The 18,390-nt window shown below is 43.0% G+C and overlaps 1 protein-coding gene across 1 annotated transcript in view; it reads right to left on the bottom strand.

Annotated features, from left to right (window-relative positions):
- Positions 1-3,092: 3,092 nt before the first annotated feature.
- khdrbs3 (KH domain containing, RNA binding, signal transduction associated 3) overlaps positions 3,093-18,390 on the bottom strand; it is a gene marked incomplete at its 5' end in the record, with an annotated part of 100,005 nt that continues 84,707 nt past the window's right edge. The window contains 2 exons of the mRNA XM_080012976.1: positions 3,093-3,346; positions 11,840-11,892. Of these exons, the coding sequence (XP_079869102.1) occupies positions 3,255-3,346; positions 11,840-11,892 (145 nt within the window). The 3' untranslated portion in view covers positions 3,093-3,254. The remainder of the gene's footprint in view (positions 3,347-11,839; positions 11,893-18,390) is intronic.

Raw genomic sequence — 18,390 nt, forward strand, 5'->3', positions numbered from 1 at the left:
ATTGACGTTTTTTTTATGGTTAACCATCTTAGCAAAACACATATTTTAACTCAGTTTAAGTTATTTCATTATGAAATGTGTTACTGCTATTTATTCGAATTTTTTTTTTTCTTTTTCTTTTTTTTTCCACAGGTTTAAGGATATCTAATTACGCCCAGCTCCGTGGCTTGATTACGGAAAATCCTTGAAATAGACAGGAAGAAAACAAAAAAAAAAAGACATTTTTTCTTTTTTTTTAATTCGTTTTAGAGAGGGTTTATGTCCAACTACGTTAAGGGGTGAGGTTAAACTGGGTTTGTTTGATTACCTTGTTGGGACGGAGGTCTGTTTTATCGGCTACTGCCATCCTGTCTCTGCGGAGGTCAGCTGGGGGTCATTTAGAGTCTCTTTATTGGACGGGGAAAAGGCAGGCTCTTTAAATGACTGGGAGAGGGTCACATGACCGGAGGAGAGCAGAAAGAGGCAGAACAACAAGAGACAGAAATCCCCCATATGTCGAGCAATTTGTTTTAAACCATAACTACTTTCTTGACGTCATGGTGTACGAACAAGCAAATTAGCAAAATTTGTTTTATTTGTTATTATCATTATTTTTAAATCATTGGTCAAGGTTGTTATAGCCTACTCACTATAAATGCCCAACCTTAAGTTGAAGGGATACTCAAGTTTTTCCAGAATTTTCACTTTTTGTCTGTCTTACCACAATTCAGATGAGAAGGTCAACACCAATTTCATCCCTGTGCGTCCAGGACTGAAATAGAGACAGGTTTGCAAAGGGGATCAACTAGCCTGCATTTCCCTTGAAATGAGGGTAATGCACATTCCAGCATCTCAAAATATGAGTGTATCAATGTATCAATGTGATACAACTTGTGTTTTTATGACTTGTAAAAATAAAAATATAAAAACAAGATCTGCGCTGTTCTAATCGCAGCTACATTCAAAACTATTTTCGACGATCCGAGCGCTGTGCAGTGTTTATCTGCTATGCGACGCCCGTGAAAAATTGGTGCTGTAGGGTTGCCAGTTCAGCCAGCCGAGTTTTGTTGATAGTAATGCTCTGATGTGAGGCATTGTAATTCTTACCTGGCAACCCCTAAATCGATTATGATAGCTGATATCCCTGCCCACAGTGGAAAGATAGTCCTAAACATCTCTGAATGTAGCTGCATTTGAAATCACTAAGATCCATTTTTTAGTTTTTTTAATTGCACTTTCACTCATAAAGACACAACGCATAGCTTCAATAACTCCAAATAACCAAAATGTTCCCAATTTGACAGGAGCTACGCTTGATGATTCCCCCTGCAGCCATCACTATCTCAACTAACGACACTACTTAATTCTGATTCCTCACAGCATCTTGCACTTGTATCTGGTTGAATTTAGAAACAGGAGCTCATGCACTTAGGTTCCAGATTGCCCGCTGGTCGATGTATGCTTTGATACTTTAGCCTCTCATGTAAGTCGCTTTGGATAAAAGCGTTTGAACAATGAATACATGTTAATGTCAATGTATCCTGTTACTGGACAAACGGAGATGAAATTGTAATACACCATCTCGTCTTCATTTGGGTAAAATGGAAAAGCGACCCCACCCCACCCCGCAAAAAAAATGGCGTATCCCTTTCAGTGAAATTTTCCAGACAATTTGATCTCTGATTTTTCAATACAATATGCCATTATACTACCGACATAAGATTATAAAAATATCACATGCAATGTCACAAACAGGAATTTGTTGTTGGCGTTTATATAATGCCATCCAGCTGCCATTCTTTTGGGGTTCCATTTGGCAAAATGTGTTAGGTTTTTGAGCGGTTTTCACCAACGAGGCTGATTATCCAGAGTGATTGTAAAGCTTTAACGCAATCGTTTTGTTAGTTTAGATTATAGTTTTGTTTTTTCTTTCATCATACATCATTTTTTTGAAACGTACATAATTATTGTCTCGAACAACAAACGGGTTTCATTCAAAATGTTTATTCAGCATTATCCAAGAGAATATTAAAGGGCTTACATAAGCTTAAAATGAATATAGTTAAACCCAAAACTCAGGTCAGGAGATGATGGGGTAGAGGTGGGGGTGGGTGGGACCTTATTCTCCAATATATGATTAATACAGTGATTATTAGACCTGAAAAGAAAAAAAAAGACAGAATGAATCTCGATTTGTTTAAATTCCTATAATATCGAGTTTACTTGTTTAAAACCTCTCCAAAATAATCACATGAATTACAAAAGGAAATAAAAAAGAAAGAAAAAAAAAGCTCCTTGACCGTCTTGCAGTAATACGGTTATATTGAGTCGACAGGAAACATAACCACCTATTTAGGATGAATTAAAAGGAGTATGGTGTTTAAGAAGGTAATCATTAAGAAGGTAAGGAGGCACAACGACAGAGGCTTTAGAAAATGAATAAAAAATAAACAAACAAACAGCGGACAGCATGCTTTTATAAGCCCTTTAACACTAAGTACTATTATCTTACAAAAGGGTAAAACAACAATACAATATGTATACATGAGGACTCTTCTCTGTTGGTTTCTGCAGAAGTTTCATATACAAGGGACACAATTCACAAATTAACCCCCCTCCTCCCACCCAAACCCCACCCTCCCCGAGGAAACCCGGAAGAAAGAAAGAAAGATCCACATTACCTCACTTCACCCCTAGACCTAAACTACAACATTTTATTTTGTTTAAAGTGATCGATCACGTTTGAGAGAGCGATCAATGAGGGTCGCACATGAGAGCCGTGCAGAGACGTCGTACTGTCCTATCATTATTCAAATCCGTCGTGATCGCTGACTGAACTAATTTGACAAAAGTTTTCACTAAAATCTTTTAGTTACAATCCCAAAGCCCTGCGTAAAGGAAATATAACCTACATTATATATATATATATATATATATATATATAAACATACATTTTACACACACACACACACACACACACACACACACACACACACACACACACACACACACACACACACACACACACACACACACACACACACACACACACACATATGTGCATATATATATATATATATAAATATACACATACATACACATTTTGGGGCTGCCAATTTTATAAGGATTTTCAAGCAATTCTGCAACGCTTTGTTGTGGTAGCTAAATTTGATCTCTCAACAATTCTGAAAAGACTGGGAGGGTCCATAAAAAAATCCATTACTTGATCCGGAAAACAGCCACGAGATCCTCGGGTGCTGGCTGCATTAAACAGTTCAATATCTGGAGTACGGCTGATCCCTGTACACCCCCTTGGTCGTCCGTGCAGATGGCACCTTGCTGCGATTGTTCGCCCACTCTTCCTGACCTGGATTGGGAGAGGAGAGGGTATATAGGGGAGGATAAATGATGACAATGTTGACAATGACCGTTGCCACATTATTCATTTACTCACACTTTTGATGATGTGTTTCTGTCAGTTACACATTTTAGTATTTTTAGAGCTTATAGAGCTTATCGTGTGTAATCACCGGGTGTCATGACATTTCATTGCATATATTTATGTGTGTATGTATAATATGTGACAAATAACCTCTTGAATCTTGAATTTTGAATCTTGAATATTCTCTAACCCAGTGTTTCCCAACCTATTTTCCTTCCATGGCACACTTTTTACAATAAAATAATGCAATGGCACACCACGATCCTGTTAAACCACTAAAAATGTCAGAAACATGTATCACTGTGCTTGTTATTGTGGCCTACTAATTATGTTGCAAAACTCGCAATTGATTGGTTCATAGCGGACAAATTTGAGTCAGGAATCATTGACTCCTGACGCTCACAAACTGAAAATGATGACTGAGGACTAAATTAAAGTCCAAGGCAAACATGGCCAAGGCATTTGGCAATTCAAATTGAATGTGACTGATTTCCTTTCTGCATTCCACGGAAATTATATTATTTTGACAGAAATTAAATGATTCTCAGGAAAATTCCATTCACAACTGGGTGCCACATCGACTCCTCTGTCTCTTGCTCATCGTTCACCAAAAGCCTTGCTCACCGTGCATTCCACCGACCGAATAAAATGAGCAAAAAGTCAAACAAAACCACAAACGAAAATTAATGGCTCTTCACTGAGTGAGTCATCTACAACCGAATCTCAAAAAAAAAAGTCGAGCCTTTCATCGGTATGAATAGTCCTCACTTTTAGAGTGAAACTTTCCACTGGAGTTGCAATTCGGTCTGGAACTGATGATTAACAAGAATTGGCGCAGCCTTGAAATTTTCATCTGGCAAAAACAACACTTTTTTTAGTGGATTTAGAATATTTTCACGGCACACCTGCTGAGCTGTCAAAAACAGACACAAGCAGTTACCCCCAGTAACACACAATGCTTTTGTAGAGAGAGTGTTGCAAGTTACCATATAATTAGGTTCGCTTTGATTTAATTCGACATATCAACAACTGCATGATGGTATGGAATGTTGGTGAAGTGAGGCCACACACCTCAGGTGGAAATGGGTGTTTCAAAATAAAAGCACAAAATACCGGAAATTCAATCCGGAGATTTTTGAAGAACTGGACAACATACTCGTACACCAACATGCTTTGGATTGGGACCCGCTGGTTGAGAAGCAACATTCTGCTTCACCTCACTGCACTGCACAACGCGATTCGTGCCTTTTTCCACCTGAAACAACGTGCCCGGCACTATCGAATATGCAGTTCAAACAAACAGCGACTTGAAAAAGGAGGTGCTCTGTGGTTCCCAGCTTAAAGATCACGATTTGCCATTAGTGCAGACCCCCCGCCCCCCTGTCCCTTCCAGCCCCCCCCCCCGTACTGTAGATGTGAAAGCACCAGTATCGATGGCACCCTTTGTCTGAGCCCCAGCGAGCGGAGGCTCTCTCCTCCAAGCCGAGGCTCACAAAAAGGGTTGCTTTGTTTTGTAAGTTCTCTCGTGACAGGGTCTCTGTTAGCAGCCTATAACCAATACTCCTTAATTAAACCTGTCACCTTTTCCTACTGACAGTCATTTGAAAGAAAACGGACGAAGGTAACCTTGTGGGTTTTTTTCCAGAACAACCGTGCACATCAACCCTTTTTATCTGGATGTTGGCTTTGAACTGCAGAGCGGCCTCTTTTATTCAGCCATCGGTGCTCTTTGTTGTTTTGCTATTGTAGTCTGTGGGCGCGCAGTAGCTTGTCTAGGGGTCTGTTAAGTTTTGAAGGAACTTACTTCAGACAATAGCATTGCACTTTTTGATTTGAGAAATACTTTCACCGGTAGGAAAGGGTTGAAGTTAAATTTTTTTTCCAAAATGACACAATTTGGGATCTACTGTAGGTGTCCTGTGAGATACAACTATACTATAGGATAATAGAATATGCCTCCAGTCAAACAATGGTTGACGACATATTTTTTTGTTGTGTCCAAGGCTCAGCATTCGAACATCAGCACCTATAATTACCGAATTATTCTTGGCCGCGACGTGCAGAGTATGGAGAATCACACTGCGTATTCTACACCTCAATCCAACAATTTGTAACTCCCATATTTGGTGATGCAGCAGAAGCAACTTCCTGCCACTACTTTGTGGAGGTCTTCCTGGGTGAGGGCTATGTTGCAAAGTGGACTAACCAGTGTGGAATATTATTTATATCTTTAATTTGTTTCATTAGTTTCATTTGGTTTACTTTTAATTATTTAAGATGCAATCCTCCCTTGAGGACAAAGGAATGTGTTGAATTTTTATACTACTCTAAATAGATACATATATCTTCTTCTTTGGGCTGCTCCCGTTAGGGGTCGCCACAGCGGATCATCTGCCCCCAATACCTTCTGTTCTGCGCATCTTCCTCCCTTACACCAAGCGCCTGCATGTCCTCCCTCACCACATCCATAAAGCTTCTCTTTGGCCTTCCTCTTTTCCTCTTGCCTGGCAGCTCCATCCTCAGCATCCTTCTCCAAATGTAACTCTCATCTCTCCTACACACGTAACCAAACCATACCATATGCTTTCTCTAAATCCACAAAGACACAGTGCAACTCCCTCTGGCCTTCCCTGTACTTTTCCATCAGCATTCTTAAAGCAAACATTGCATCTGTAGTACTCTTTCCTGGCATGAAACCACACTGCTGCTCGCTGATCCCCACCTCTCCTGTTAACCTAGCCTCCACTACCCTTTCCCATAGCTTCATGCTGTGGCTGATCAACTTTATTCCCCTGTAGTTACTACAGCTCTGTACGCCTCCCTTATTCTTGAAGATGGGTACCAGTACAGTTCTCCTCCACTCCTCCGGCATCCTCTCCCTTTCCAGGATAGTGCTAAACAGCCTCGTTATGAATGCCACTGCCATCTCACCTAAACATTTCCATGCTTCCCCAGGTCATCTGGGCCAACTGCCTTTCCACTCTTCAACTTCTTTAATGCTGTTCTCACCTCATCCTTTGCTTTGCTTCTTGATCCACTATCCCCACATCATCCACTCTTCTCTCTCTCTCATTTTCTTCATTCATGAACTCCTCAAAGTACCCCTTCCACCTTCTCAACACACTCTCCTCACGAGTCAGCACATTCCCATCATTATCCTTCATCACCCTAACCTGTTGTGTATCCTTCTCAGTTTGATCCCTTTGTGTTGCCAATCGGAACAAGTCATTTTCTCCTTCCTTACTTTCCAACCTCTCATACAACTAGTCGCATGCCTTTCATTTGCCTTTGCCACTTCTCCTGTCTACTTTCTTCATCTCTCTGACTATCCCATTTCTTCTTCGCCAACCTCTTCTGCTCTATGCTCTCCTGTACTTCCTCATTCCACCACCAATAGTCCTTGTCTTCCTTCCTCTTCCTGCATGATACACCGAGTACCTTCTTGGCCGTCTCCATCACCACTTGTGCAGTTGTTGTTCCAGTCATCTGGAACTCTTCCCTGAATTGCATGCAACACTTTTTCAACTTCCACCATTTTATCTTTGGCTCTTCTTTCACTCTCTTCCTCTTCTTGGCCTAGAGTCATCCTACAGACCACCATCCGACGCTGCCTAGCAACACACTCCCCTACCACCACTTTTCAGTCACTAATATCTTTCAGATTGCACCTCCTGCATAAGATGTAGTCCACCTGTGTGCACCTTCCTCCACACTTGTATGTCACCCTGTGTTCCTCCCTCTTCTTGAAATACGTATTCACAACAGCCAATTCCATCCTTTTGGCGAAATCCACCACCATCTGTCCTTCCATGTTACTCACCTTGACACCATACCTACCCATCACCTTCTCGTCACCTGTGTCTCTGATCCCTTCGCCAACATGCCCATTGAAATCTGCTCCAATGACCACTCTCTCTCCCTTGGGGACGCTCTCCACCACTACATCCAACTCACTTAAGAATTCTTCTCTCTATTCCATCTCACACCCAACTTGGGGAACATATGCACTGACCACATTCATTATCACCACATCAATTTCCAGCTTCATGCTCATCACACTGTCCGACACTATCGTTACCTCCAAAACACTCTTGACATATTGTTCCTTCAAGACTTTCCCTACCCCATTTCTCCATCCACTCCATAGTAGAACAGTTTGTACCCGGCGCCGATACTCCTGGCCTTACTCCCCTTCCACCTGGTCTCTTGTACACATGGTACATCTACCTTCCTTCTCTCCATCATGTCAGCCAGCTCTCTCTCTTTACCCTTCATAGTGCCAACATTCAAAGTTGCTACTCTCAACTCTACTCTCCTACCGTTCTTCCTCTCCTGCTGTCTCTGGACACGCCTTCCCCCTCTTCTTCTTCTTCTTCGGCCGACAGTAGCACAAATTCCACTGGCTCCCTGTTGGCTAATGGCACCAGTGGCGGTCGTTGTTAACCCGGGCCTCAACCGATCAGGTATGGAAATGAGATTTGTTGTCCGCATGTTTGATTTGGCATGGTTTTTATGCCGGATGCCCTACGTGCCCTAAGTCTCTATTCATCCGGGCTTGGGACCGGCACTGATGATAACCTGGCTTGTGCAACCCAGTGGCTAGATTGTAAATCGATATATATATATTCTACTTAAATAGTTTGGGTAACAATCCAGAGGCAGAGATCTCTTGTAGCTCTGTCCAAATGCATTCGTTTTTATAGCAGGAATAGCAACAGCCATTTTCTGATAGTTTTTGCCAAATGTATTTCTTGAAATAATAAAATAACACTGGTAATGAAACTGTTAATGTGCAATATTTGCACATTGTTGGATATTGCACAACACTTGCCAGCGTCTGTGAAAAATCACCCAGTCCTCTCTCTCTGTATTATCACGCCTCCCATGGTTCAAAGCAGGAAGCTGATGAGACATTTTTGAGTGGCTATTGTCGAGTAACCCGACATAACAATGTAACAAGAGGTGTCCTGCTGCCATGTTTTTTCACTGCATACATAAGGTATCGCACCTTATGTATGCAGTGTCCTAAAAAAATGCATTGCTGCCAGGTTGTTTCACTGCATACATAAGGTGCGATACCTTATGTATGCAGTGAAAAGACATGGCAGCAGGGGATTTTTTTAGGACATATACCAAAAGCAACACAGATCTGATTGATATTGTTCCCCCATGCAAGGCAAGACAGAGAACTGATCTGGTCAAAGACATCCACCAAGTTTTCTCAAGGTTGACAGTTTTCATGTTGCAAAAGTAGTTTTTTCGTCGCTGTTGTAGTGTTATAAAATGCTGGTTTGTGTACATGCACTGTCAGTTTTTGCCCCCTTTTTGCCCCCTCCTCTTTAAGATAAAATAATTGTAGTAATTCTCATGACAATGTGTGTATGTATGTGTGTATGTGTGTGTGTGTGTGTGTGTGTGTGTGTATGTGTGTGTCTGTGTGTGTGTGTGTGTGTGTGTGTGTGTATGCGTGCGTGCATGTGTGTGTGTGTGAGAGTCTACCTCCCTGTGAAAAATAGCTTGCTGCCAATAAGAGTGAGCCACTCTTCCAATTAAAAAGGGATGAACTCAAACAAAACTATTGGGTTAGGGGTATACACAGTATGTCTCTGAAGGATAGTAGGGGATAGTAATTTTCTTTCTGCGTGTCCTAGTGAAGGATAACAGAATAATGTATTCAAAGTGTTCTTTTTTTAGACATCAGAGCCGTACAAAGAGCAAGACGTCTGCAGAGAAGAGATTTCCCGTCACTGGATGATCTCATGCACGTAGGTAGTCTCATTAGTGCGTCCAACTTTGAGAATGTTAAAAAGGATCAAAATTTCAGTGGGCTTCTATTTGAATGAATGTTCCTCCTGCTTGCTGCTGAAGGCTGTAGACATGGGAAGAGCACAGGGAGACGAGAAGCCTCATTGACTCATTAAAGAGGACGCTTCATCTCAAAGCCAGTCAGCGCATCAGGCCTGCTGAGGTCTTAGAGCGTCCCTTCACCACTGGTCACCGTTGGTGACAAATTCTCTCCCGGCTGCCCATAAGTCTCTGTTAAAGACTATCTGCGTCTTATTGGGGGCGGAAAAGCTTCACCGATTTATCTTATTCATTCATTGTGAAGCAGTCCATCCACAGAAGTCACTGAGAGCCCCAGCTGTGGCTCTTGAAGGCAACAAGACAGTTTCCCAACTCTGAAACAGACCTTACCGCCTGCAGAGATGGAAGACAGTCCGGCTTCACTGCACAGACTGTGGCAACAGGTTGGCGTTGTGTTGCATCATCTCTCTTTACAACCTGGTGAGATTCATCATTGTGGTGTGGTGACGGTATTGTTTGTTTGTCCAGGAAATTGTGGCCCAGGATCAGTGTGGCCGTATACCTGTTGCTCGTTGGTCTAACAAGCAACAGGTTAAAACCCCCATCCCCACATACACACAGGAGTGGAGCCCTGTCATGACACATGTCTATCTGCTCCTGGGCTTATTCCACCAAGCCAACTCTCTACAATAAGACTGTGTTTACTCAACCAAATCGTCGGTGTCTCTGTGCCGGAGGGCCCTGAATACGCCACTCGGTTGGCATGTGAAACTGCCCCAATCACCTTTAGACAATATTTAATCTCAGCAAGTGCTCCAAGGTGATAAACCCAGCAACGATAAGCAGCGACACTGGATTGGATTGGAGTGGATTTGGTGGAAATAGTTCCAGCTGAGAGTCACACAGACACATACATGTTAATTTGACTTTCATATTATACTGACTATCATACATTATATATTATATTCACAATTTGGATATAATTCAACAGCTGGACACCTTATGTCAATGGCTTTATATGTCATTGAATGGGCACAAAAAGGGTTAACTGGAGATAGGAGAGTTGTTGTTCAGACAAATGTTCTTTCTTTACCTGCATTGCATTTTTTTTGTATCATTGCCCTTGTATTGGTTAATTCACAAAAAATGTGAATATATATATATATATATATATATATATATATATAAATAAGCTTATAGCCACCCACCCCCAGACCATGGATGCCTTTGGTAATTTACCAAAATTATACCACCACCAACCATCCAACTCAAAGACGATTTTAATATCGCAGAAAAGCATATGAGGAATATGAAGAACCTGTCAGGATCCTGCCCTGCCTTGATTCCCTGTCTTTCTGCCTCTCAGTCCCTCTGTTCCTCTCTGGCTCCCTCTGTCTGCTCTATTACTATCTGTCTCTGTGTCCCTCTAGCCCTCTCTAGCTCCCTCTGACTGTCTGTCTGTCACTGCACACCTGTCCCCAGTTAGTAATATCACCACCTGTCTTCACCTTCCTCGTCACTCCTTTTCTATTTAACCTGGTCCCATTCACTTGGTCAGTGTTGAATTGTTGTATGTGTTAGTGTTTATGGTGTGGCGCGCGCACCCTGAACTCTTGGTTCCCGATTCCCTGCTAGTTCCTGGTTCCCCTTCTGTTGCCTGTTCCTGATCCCCAGTTTGACTACACATTAAACTCCTAAAACTGTGTCTGTCCTGCATTTGGGTTGACTTGACAACATCCTTAACAGAGCCATCCGAAAAATAAAGCAGTTCTTAATTTGGCGATGGTAATACTCACACACAAAAAAAGGCTGTTAATAAATTTGTGGTATCAAACACTCCTACATCCATATTTTTAATATCAGTGAAACATTAAATGTCGATAGGCTCCTTCTCGGGGGCAACAGCAATTGCTTGAGATGTAACTGAATGATTTAACTTTGCAGTGCTTCCTCAGCAGCCACCTCACTATCAGGGGTTTTGGGTTTTCAGTCCAGATACTAGCCTCAAGGAAATACAGTGACAAAATAAGTGAATGTATGCTCCCATATCCTTTGTTATCAAGATGACTCTTTCTTTGTTGGATTTTGAGATTGAGCTAGTCTTGATCCGTGGGGATGAAAGAATGTTTCTAAGTTTTACAGCATAGGCTAGAGAGGGGCCTCTGATTGTTCTTAGAGAAGGGGAGTCAGTCACGTCAAGGCCACATGGTTGTGGTTGAAATCCATCGCATCAAATTGCAGTCAAGTCCCTGATTGGGAACACGTTATTCCAACCCTTCTACATGCTCCAAACCGACTGGAAACTACTGGACAGTGTGATTAATGTTTCAACAACCAAAAGACTTCAGAGTCAAATGAGCAGAATACAATTGGATAAACTCATGTGACTTCAAATAACTTGATAGTAAACTTTCTTGTTATCTTTAAGTCCGTCGGGCAAAGTGAAGAAACACTCCCAGCAATGGCTAAACAAGAGACGGCGAGCTACTCTCCTGGGCTTTTTGACATAAATAAAGGGGAGGTTAGCCGTACTGTTTACATAAAAGTATCGCCCTTGCTGTATCTGCATTATAATATTCTGCCCATTCAGCAAGATAAATAAGTAAAACTCACCATAGGATTCGTACGACTCCCCGCTGTGGCCGTATTCGTAGTAATCCTCTGAGCTGTGAACAGAGAGGAGAGTGTGTTGGCGCAATAATGAACACATGAACATATTCTGCCCGCGTCACACAAAATTGCTGTAACGAGTAGATAAGATAGCATATAAATGAATTATTTATATAGTACATTAAAGCCATAGAGCCGGTAGCTTCTACATGCATAAACAAAGGATAAGGAAAATATTGAATATTTTAATGCAACTGTACTGCCTTTGAGGTAAAACACATTGGCTTACACATCTGTGACTTCATGGGGCACTCTCCTTCTGCGCGATTCCTTTAAATCTTACAGTTATGAAACGGTGAATATGGATCTCTGCAACTTGATATGATATATAATAATGAAAGATGTGTATATATATACACACACACACACACACACACACACTGTATATATAAAAGGGTGGGGCTGGGTGCTAGCTGTACAGAAGCACATTCCTCCCGCATATATTTATTTATCTGCTGTCCCCGGGTGACGCGCTGACAGAACAATTCTGGGTCAGTATCATTCAGCGGCAGCGCTATCAGTCAGGAGAGGCAATTCATCATGCTGTTGCCACTGAGCTGACGTGGGGCCATCGCAGCTGGGTCCTCTCCCTCTCTCTCTCTCTCTCTCTCACTCTCTCTCTGCCTGTCAGTCTGACCACTGACAGGCACACCTCTCTTTTCTCGCTGGATTAAAAAGGGGCCAAGGTAGCATCCAAGGGCTCGTGCCTCCCATCCGCCATGTGCCTGCAAACAGAGCGGGGGGCAGGGAGGAGCGACAGCCCCCTTAATGCCATTCCCTTACGCAATTTAATCGTTGCAAGTGGAGTCATATTCTTTTAAACTGTTTGCGAGCAAACAGGGCCGGGGCTAGGCTAAGTGTGACCTGAAGTAAGGTTAAGAATTATGCTTCATTCCGCTCTACAATGGCAAGCAAACAAGGCCCTTTCCTCTCCCGTCAACGTTGCCCCCAACCCCTTTTCGCAAAGCGAGGCCAACTGTTGTTGCTTGTAGCGCAAGCTCACCAACCAGCCCTCCCCGCAGAGGTGCCACCGCACATCTGCCACGGATGTCACAGTGCTGTAATATCCTTGACATCACTTAGTGACAGAAGAGAAAGATGAAAAAAGAAAGAAAGGGACAGAGAGAAAGAAAGATGCTGTAGTACGTAGTTGAATGTGTGCTTTGGCTTGTCAGGTTAAATACTCCATGACAAGGCTTGACAGGATAGAAAATAATTTGATTTCACACTACGCTTAGAAATCTGTATGTATTCCAGAGTGCTTTCCTTTCTTAATAAATATCAGTCTTCATGAATGTCATGAAATCGCTTGAAAAAACATGTGACAAATTATCCATGAGTTCCGTCTCTGTCGTTGTTTGTCTCCCATGCGCTGGAACTACACCAGGCACTCCAGCACTCCAGCACTCCAGCCTGCGCCCGTAGGCTGTGTGTACGGGCGCAGGCTGGAGTGCTGTAGGTGCCGCTTCCTGTTGAACCCAAGTGAATCCACTATTTGAGCTACGCTGCCCATGTTAGCCGTGCCGGGTCCACATGTCATTTCTCTACTTTTGTGCGAGAGGTCTATTTAGTTCAATTGCGCGTGGCTTCACGAGGCTTTTCAATAGAAACGTGAGATAAAACTACATGGAAAGGTTTTTGTAAAGAGTGCAATACATTTCAATGTGTTTTATATGATTCTACATTGTACAAGAGAACGAGTGCTGCTGTCGGATTTCCTTATTGATCAAGACCAGTTTTTAATACAAAGAACAAACATACATGTTATACATAGAAGTAATGTAATACACTATGAACACATCCCACTGACCAATTTCAACAGTTACAGTTGTGTAGCTCACATTTCAATTTAATTAAAAGTTATTTTTGGCGGACGACTTTATAAACACTTTTTGTGCTTTTTGGCTGGATAACTGCAAGACCTTGTTTAGCTTAAAGTGTATGCAGAGATCACAGGGCATATTGTGAGACCTTCTAAACAAGATCAACATGTTTTACACACAATAACTAATAAAAGCATTCCAGGTATTTCAGACAAAAGTTATTCTCAAATGTGTGTTAAAACGCTTCACCATGTAGCTGGTGGAGCCGGTGAAAAACCAAGCCAACCCAGCCCAACTGGTGTACAGTAGTTCTACTGTTACAGTGAACAATATCAAATCACTAATTCTGTTATTGTTCATATGGACTCAACAACCCTCAATATTTGTAGCTTTATTTTCTGCCCACATATTTACAATTTGGTTCTTCCCTAAAAATACGAGCAAATGTCCCTGTGGAGCCCTTTTTTAAAGCTCTTGCCCCCTGTTGCCATACTAGGAATACAAGGCCCAGTAACAGCAGTCCGGTAATGTTGACAGCCGCAAAGGGTCCGATTTTGTTTCTCTTTGTGCACGAACGAGGAGCTGCGTGGCAAAAACTGTCAGGAACTTCTAATTCACGGGGTGACATTTAATCGACATCCGCATGCTAATTCTCTGTGTGCGGCATTGCTTTCCTCTCCATTACCTTTGTTGCCGAGCACTGAGATGCCTCCGGAAGGTCAAAGATAAGGGTGAATTTCCCCTGACTGTTGAGCGAGTGTCAAAATCCCTTGCGGCGCATTCAAACATAAATGGATGGCAGTGGAAGTAAACACAGGGTATTTGTTAATAGCCCAGTTCAAAAACCTTTCGGGCTTTTTGTCCATCACACGCTTCATAGGATCAACAAATTGACTGACGCATAAGAAGAGGTTTTCAGGATGGTGTCTTTGTGGAGACATCCTAACAGATTCTACATTTATTATCGCAGATTCTGGAACACAGCACTGCAGTGTCCAATCCACACAACTGGCAAGAGCATGAACAGGTGTATAAGATGAGTTGCCCCTGCGGGCTGTTAAAGCTCAATAGAGATATTGCTCTGTCATAGGGGTGAAAGCCCACTGACTCTCTAAATAGGTCACCCTTTGATTTGACATTCATTAGTGGAAGGCGTTTGCTGCCCATCGGGATATGCAGCATCCCCTGTGAAACAAACAGAGGTGCAGAGCGCTCGAGAACAATACAATTCAACAACGAAGCAAATACAGTTTACGTTTGCCGGGGCGAGACGTGTCTTCAGTCGACAAATTATCATCTGAGGTCTGCGTGCACTCTTTGCAGGTGTGTATAGCCCCCCCGCCATCCGTCCGTCACGCAGACATCTATCATCCTTGTGATTGGTTCATCCTAAGCACCGGCGTCGCCGTTCAGGGGCACGAGGAGACAGATGGTGGCATTTAATGGGAATGATGTAGTACACATCCCCGGTGGACTTTGTTGCATTACGTCGCCATTCCTCATCTGAGCCTCTATGATAAATTTGAAAGAATGCAGCGGGACACACTAGCGGTATCAGAGATACTAGCCATCCCATCCCCGATGGAGAAATAGAGAGACAGAGAGAGAGAGAAGCAGCTCTACATTTGTGCATACACAGGAAAATGTTTATATGGAAGAAATGACACAAATCCTTGAGTGTGAAATCCTTTGGCGACAACACTTCCTTGACCCTTGAATTTGAAGTAGAAAATCTTCAGAGATACACATGGACTGATTGCTAAATGTGGCTGATTGCGAGGCTATCGGCAAAGCTGGAACCCCCCCACCGAGGTGTCACAAGGAAGGATTGAAACTGTGGATTTATTTGTACTTTTTACAAATGAATCAGATCTCCTGTCTTACGGCACGAGTGTACGCCGTTCCTGATCTGCTTCCCGTGTTCTAAAAATACACGCCAACTCCACTGAGCCCCACTTACCCTGCAGTTCTCTACTGTTCATTTAATATATACAGTATGTTGCTAGTAACTGTAGTGGTTGTAGAATAGAGGTACCAAAATCAAAGCATGTCATGCAAAAGAATGACTATACCTCATAGAAAAAATTACATTTCAGACAAAACGTTTAGCATAATTGCCTAGATACACCCACACCCACCACCACACCCATCCACTCTCCCAGACACTCTGCTAAAACTAATGTCTTCAACAATCCGTTTTAAACCAATGTTTGTCCACCTTTTCTCTTACTGTATTTATAATGAAATACTCCCACAGCACACCACTTTCCTGTTCCTGTTCACTAAAACCATCAGAAACCCATAGAACTGTGCTTATTATTATAGCCTGCTAATCGTGAACGCTTTGCTCACAGTGAACAAATCTTTAGTCATCTAGAGTCACGTGTCTGTCAGTCGCAAAAAAGTGGCTGAGTGAGTTAAACTACTCCTCACAAACTGAAAATAAAATGGCCAAGAAATTTGACACAATTCATGGGACTGATTTATTCATTTATTAATTTACATTTCACCAAAATACTCTTTTTGACAGAATTAAAGGATTCTTGTGAGAATTTCACTCACAACTGAGAGCCAACTGACTCTTCTGACTCTCACTCACCATGTGCTACACCAACTGAATTAGCCAAGAACCAAATCTCAAAAAAGGGTCTATCCTTTCATCGCTAGGTACTGTATAGTCTGTCATCTAGTCTATAGTCGCATTGTTCCTCTCTAGATTTATAGATGGTGCCACGCACAGATGCAGCAGCTCTTCCTGATCCCACGAACGGTGCTAGTTTTTATATTACTGTTTGTTATAATATCTGTCCTACCCATCTGACCTATGACCATAAGACCATTCTGGACATGGGTTTGTGGTGCAGCAACGAAACCACTGGAAAAATCCATAGCCCACTATGATCGACAGCACTGACGGAGGAGCTTCGTAGCCTTGGGCTGCTACGTAGACAAGGCCGTACCCCCATGGTGCCGCCTGACACAGCCGCTCAGGAGAGGGAGAAGACGGAAACGAGGCAAGCGGTTGGGAGTTTGCTCTAGGCTAAAGGCTGACCTTAGCCAACCAGCGCTCCCATCAGTCCTATTAGCCGACATTCGCTCCCTGGCCAACAAACTGGACTACTACCTAAGACTCCAACTAACCACCCAGTCTGAAACAAGGGATTGCTGCACCCTTATTTTTACGAAAACTTGGCTGCCAAACAACATCCCTGACACAGCTTCAAGGGCTTACATCATTCCGTGTTGATAGGAATCCTGTGACGTCCAGTTAGATCAGTGTTTTTTTTATATAAACAATAACTGGTGTGTGAACGCAATTCCAGTCGCAACCCTCTGTTCACTGCAGCTCGAGTTTTTAGCGATGAAGTACAGGCTGTTTATTTGCTGAGGGAATTCACTGCCATTACCGTGGTGGCGGTGTACATTCCCCCCAGTGCTAATGATAACGAGGCAGTTCTACACAGTTCTACATGGGGACTTCAACCATGCTAACCTGTAGTGCTGACAGTACTCCACAAGTTCTACCAACATATGATCTTTGCCATAAGGGGAGATAGTATGCTGGACTTAGTGTACAACAACAACGACAACACGAGGCATACAAGGCCATTCCCTGCCCCCACCTTGGCTTCTCAGACCACCTGTGCATAATCACCGGGTGTCATGACATTTCACTGCATATATTTATGACAATATGTATATATATGTGACAAATAATCTCTTGAACTTGAACTTGAACTATCTGTTATGCTACTGCCGGCATACAGACCACTTCTAAAATGCTCCAAGCCGGCACACAGCATCATTAGAATCTGGCTGGAAGGAGCTCAGCCCTGCAGGACAGCTTTGAGAACTCGAGCTGGAACATGTTCAGGGAGGCAGCTATCTATGGCCATCACATGTTTGTAGAGGAATACACAGACTCTGTGACTGGATACATACAGTAGAGTAGTGCATTGAGGATGTCACTGTTGTGAAGCCAATCACAACACGCGCCAACCAGAAGCCGTGGCTGACAGCTGAGGTCCGTGCCCTGCTGAGAGCACGAGACCCCGTCTTGTGGCTCTCAGATCATCGAGGACTGAGCTTTTCGTGCCATCAGAAAAGCAAAAGGAGAGTTACTGTAGCTTTGTAACTACAGTACTATGAAGGAGGTTGTAGCCCCTTAGGGTGTAAGTCACCAAACACAGGCAACACATCAGAAATCTGAGTGGCCTGTGAAGAAAACTGTCCCTATGTCTACTCGGCCACTACGCCGAGCACTGAATGGGAGAGGGACCTTGCGGAAACCTCACACGGGTAGAAACGGACAAATATGGACCGTGACAACCAGGATGCCGCCGTACAAATGTTCTGGACCCTGACGCCCCTAAAAAGTCGAAGCTGCCACACCTATATTAGAGTGGGCACGAGAGTGGCGGGTATAATCCTTCCTGACGACTCAGAAGCCATCGCGATACATTCGCATAGCCAATGAGATAAGTGCAGTGAAGAGTACATAAACAGTTGTCACAGAGCAATTGGAGCTGTGCGGTCCAAGTAGCACTCAAACGCACGCACAACACACAGACAGTGAAGCTGTTCCTCCTCACCTGCACACTCTGGTGAGGAGGAGGAAAAAAAACGTCACCACCCTCAAACTGTATGAGGTCGTCAGCACCTTTTTGCATG

This window comes from Zeus faber (genome assembly GCF_960531495.2).
Source record: "Zeus faber genome assembly, chromosome: 1".
In the NCBI taxonomy this organism is placed as follows: domain Eukaryota; kingdom Metazoa; phylum Chordata; class Actinopteri; order Zeiformes; family Zeidae; genus Zeus; species Zeus faber.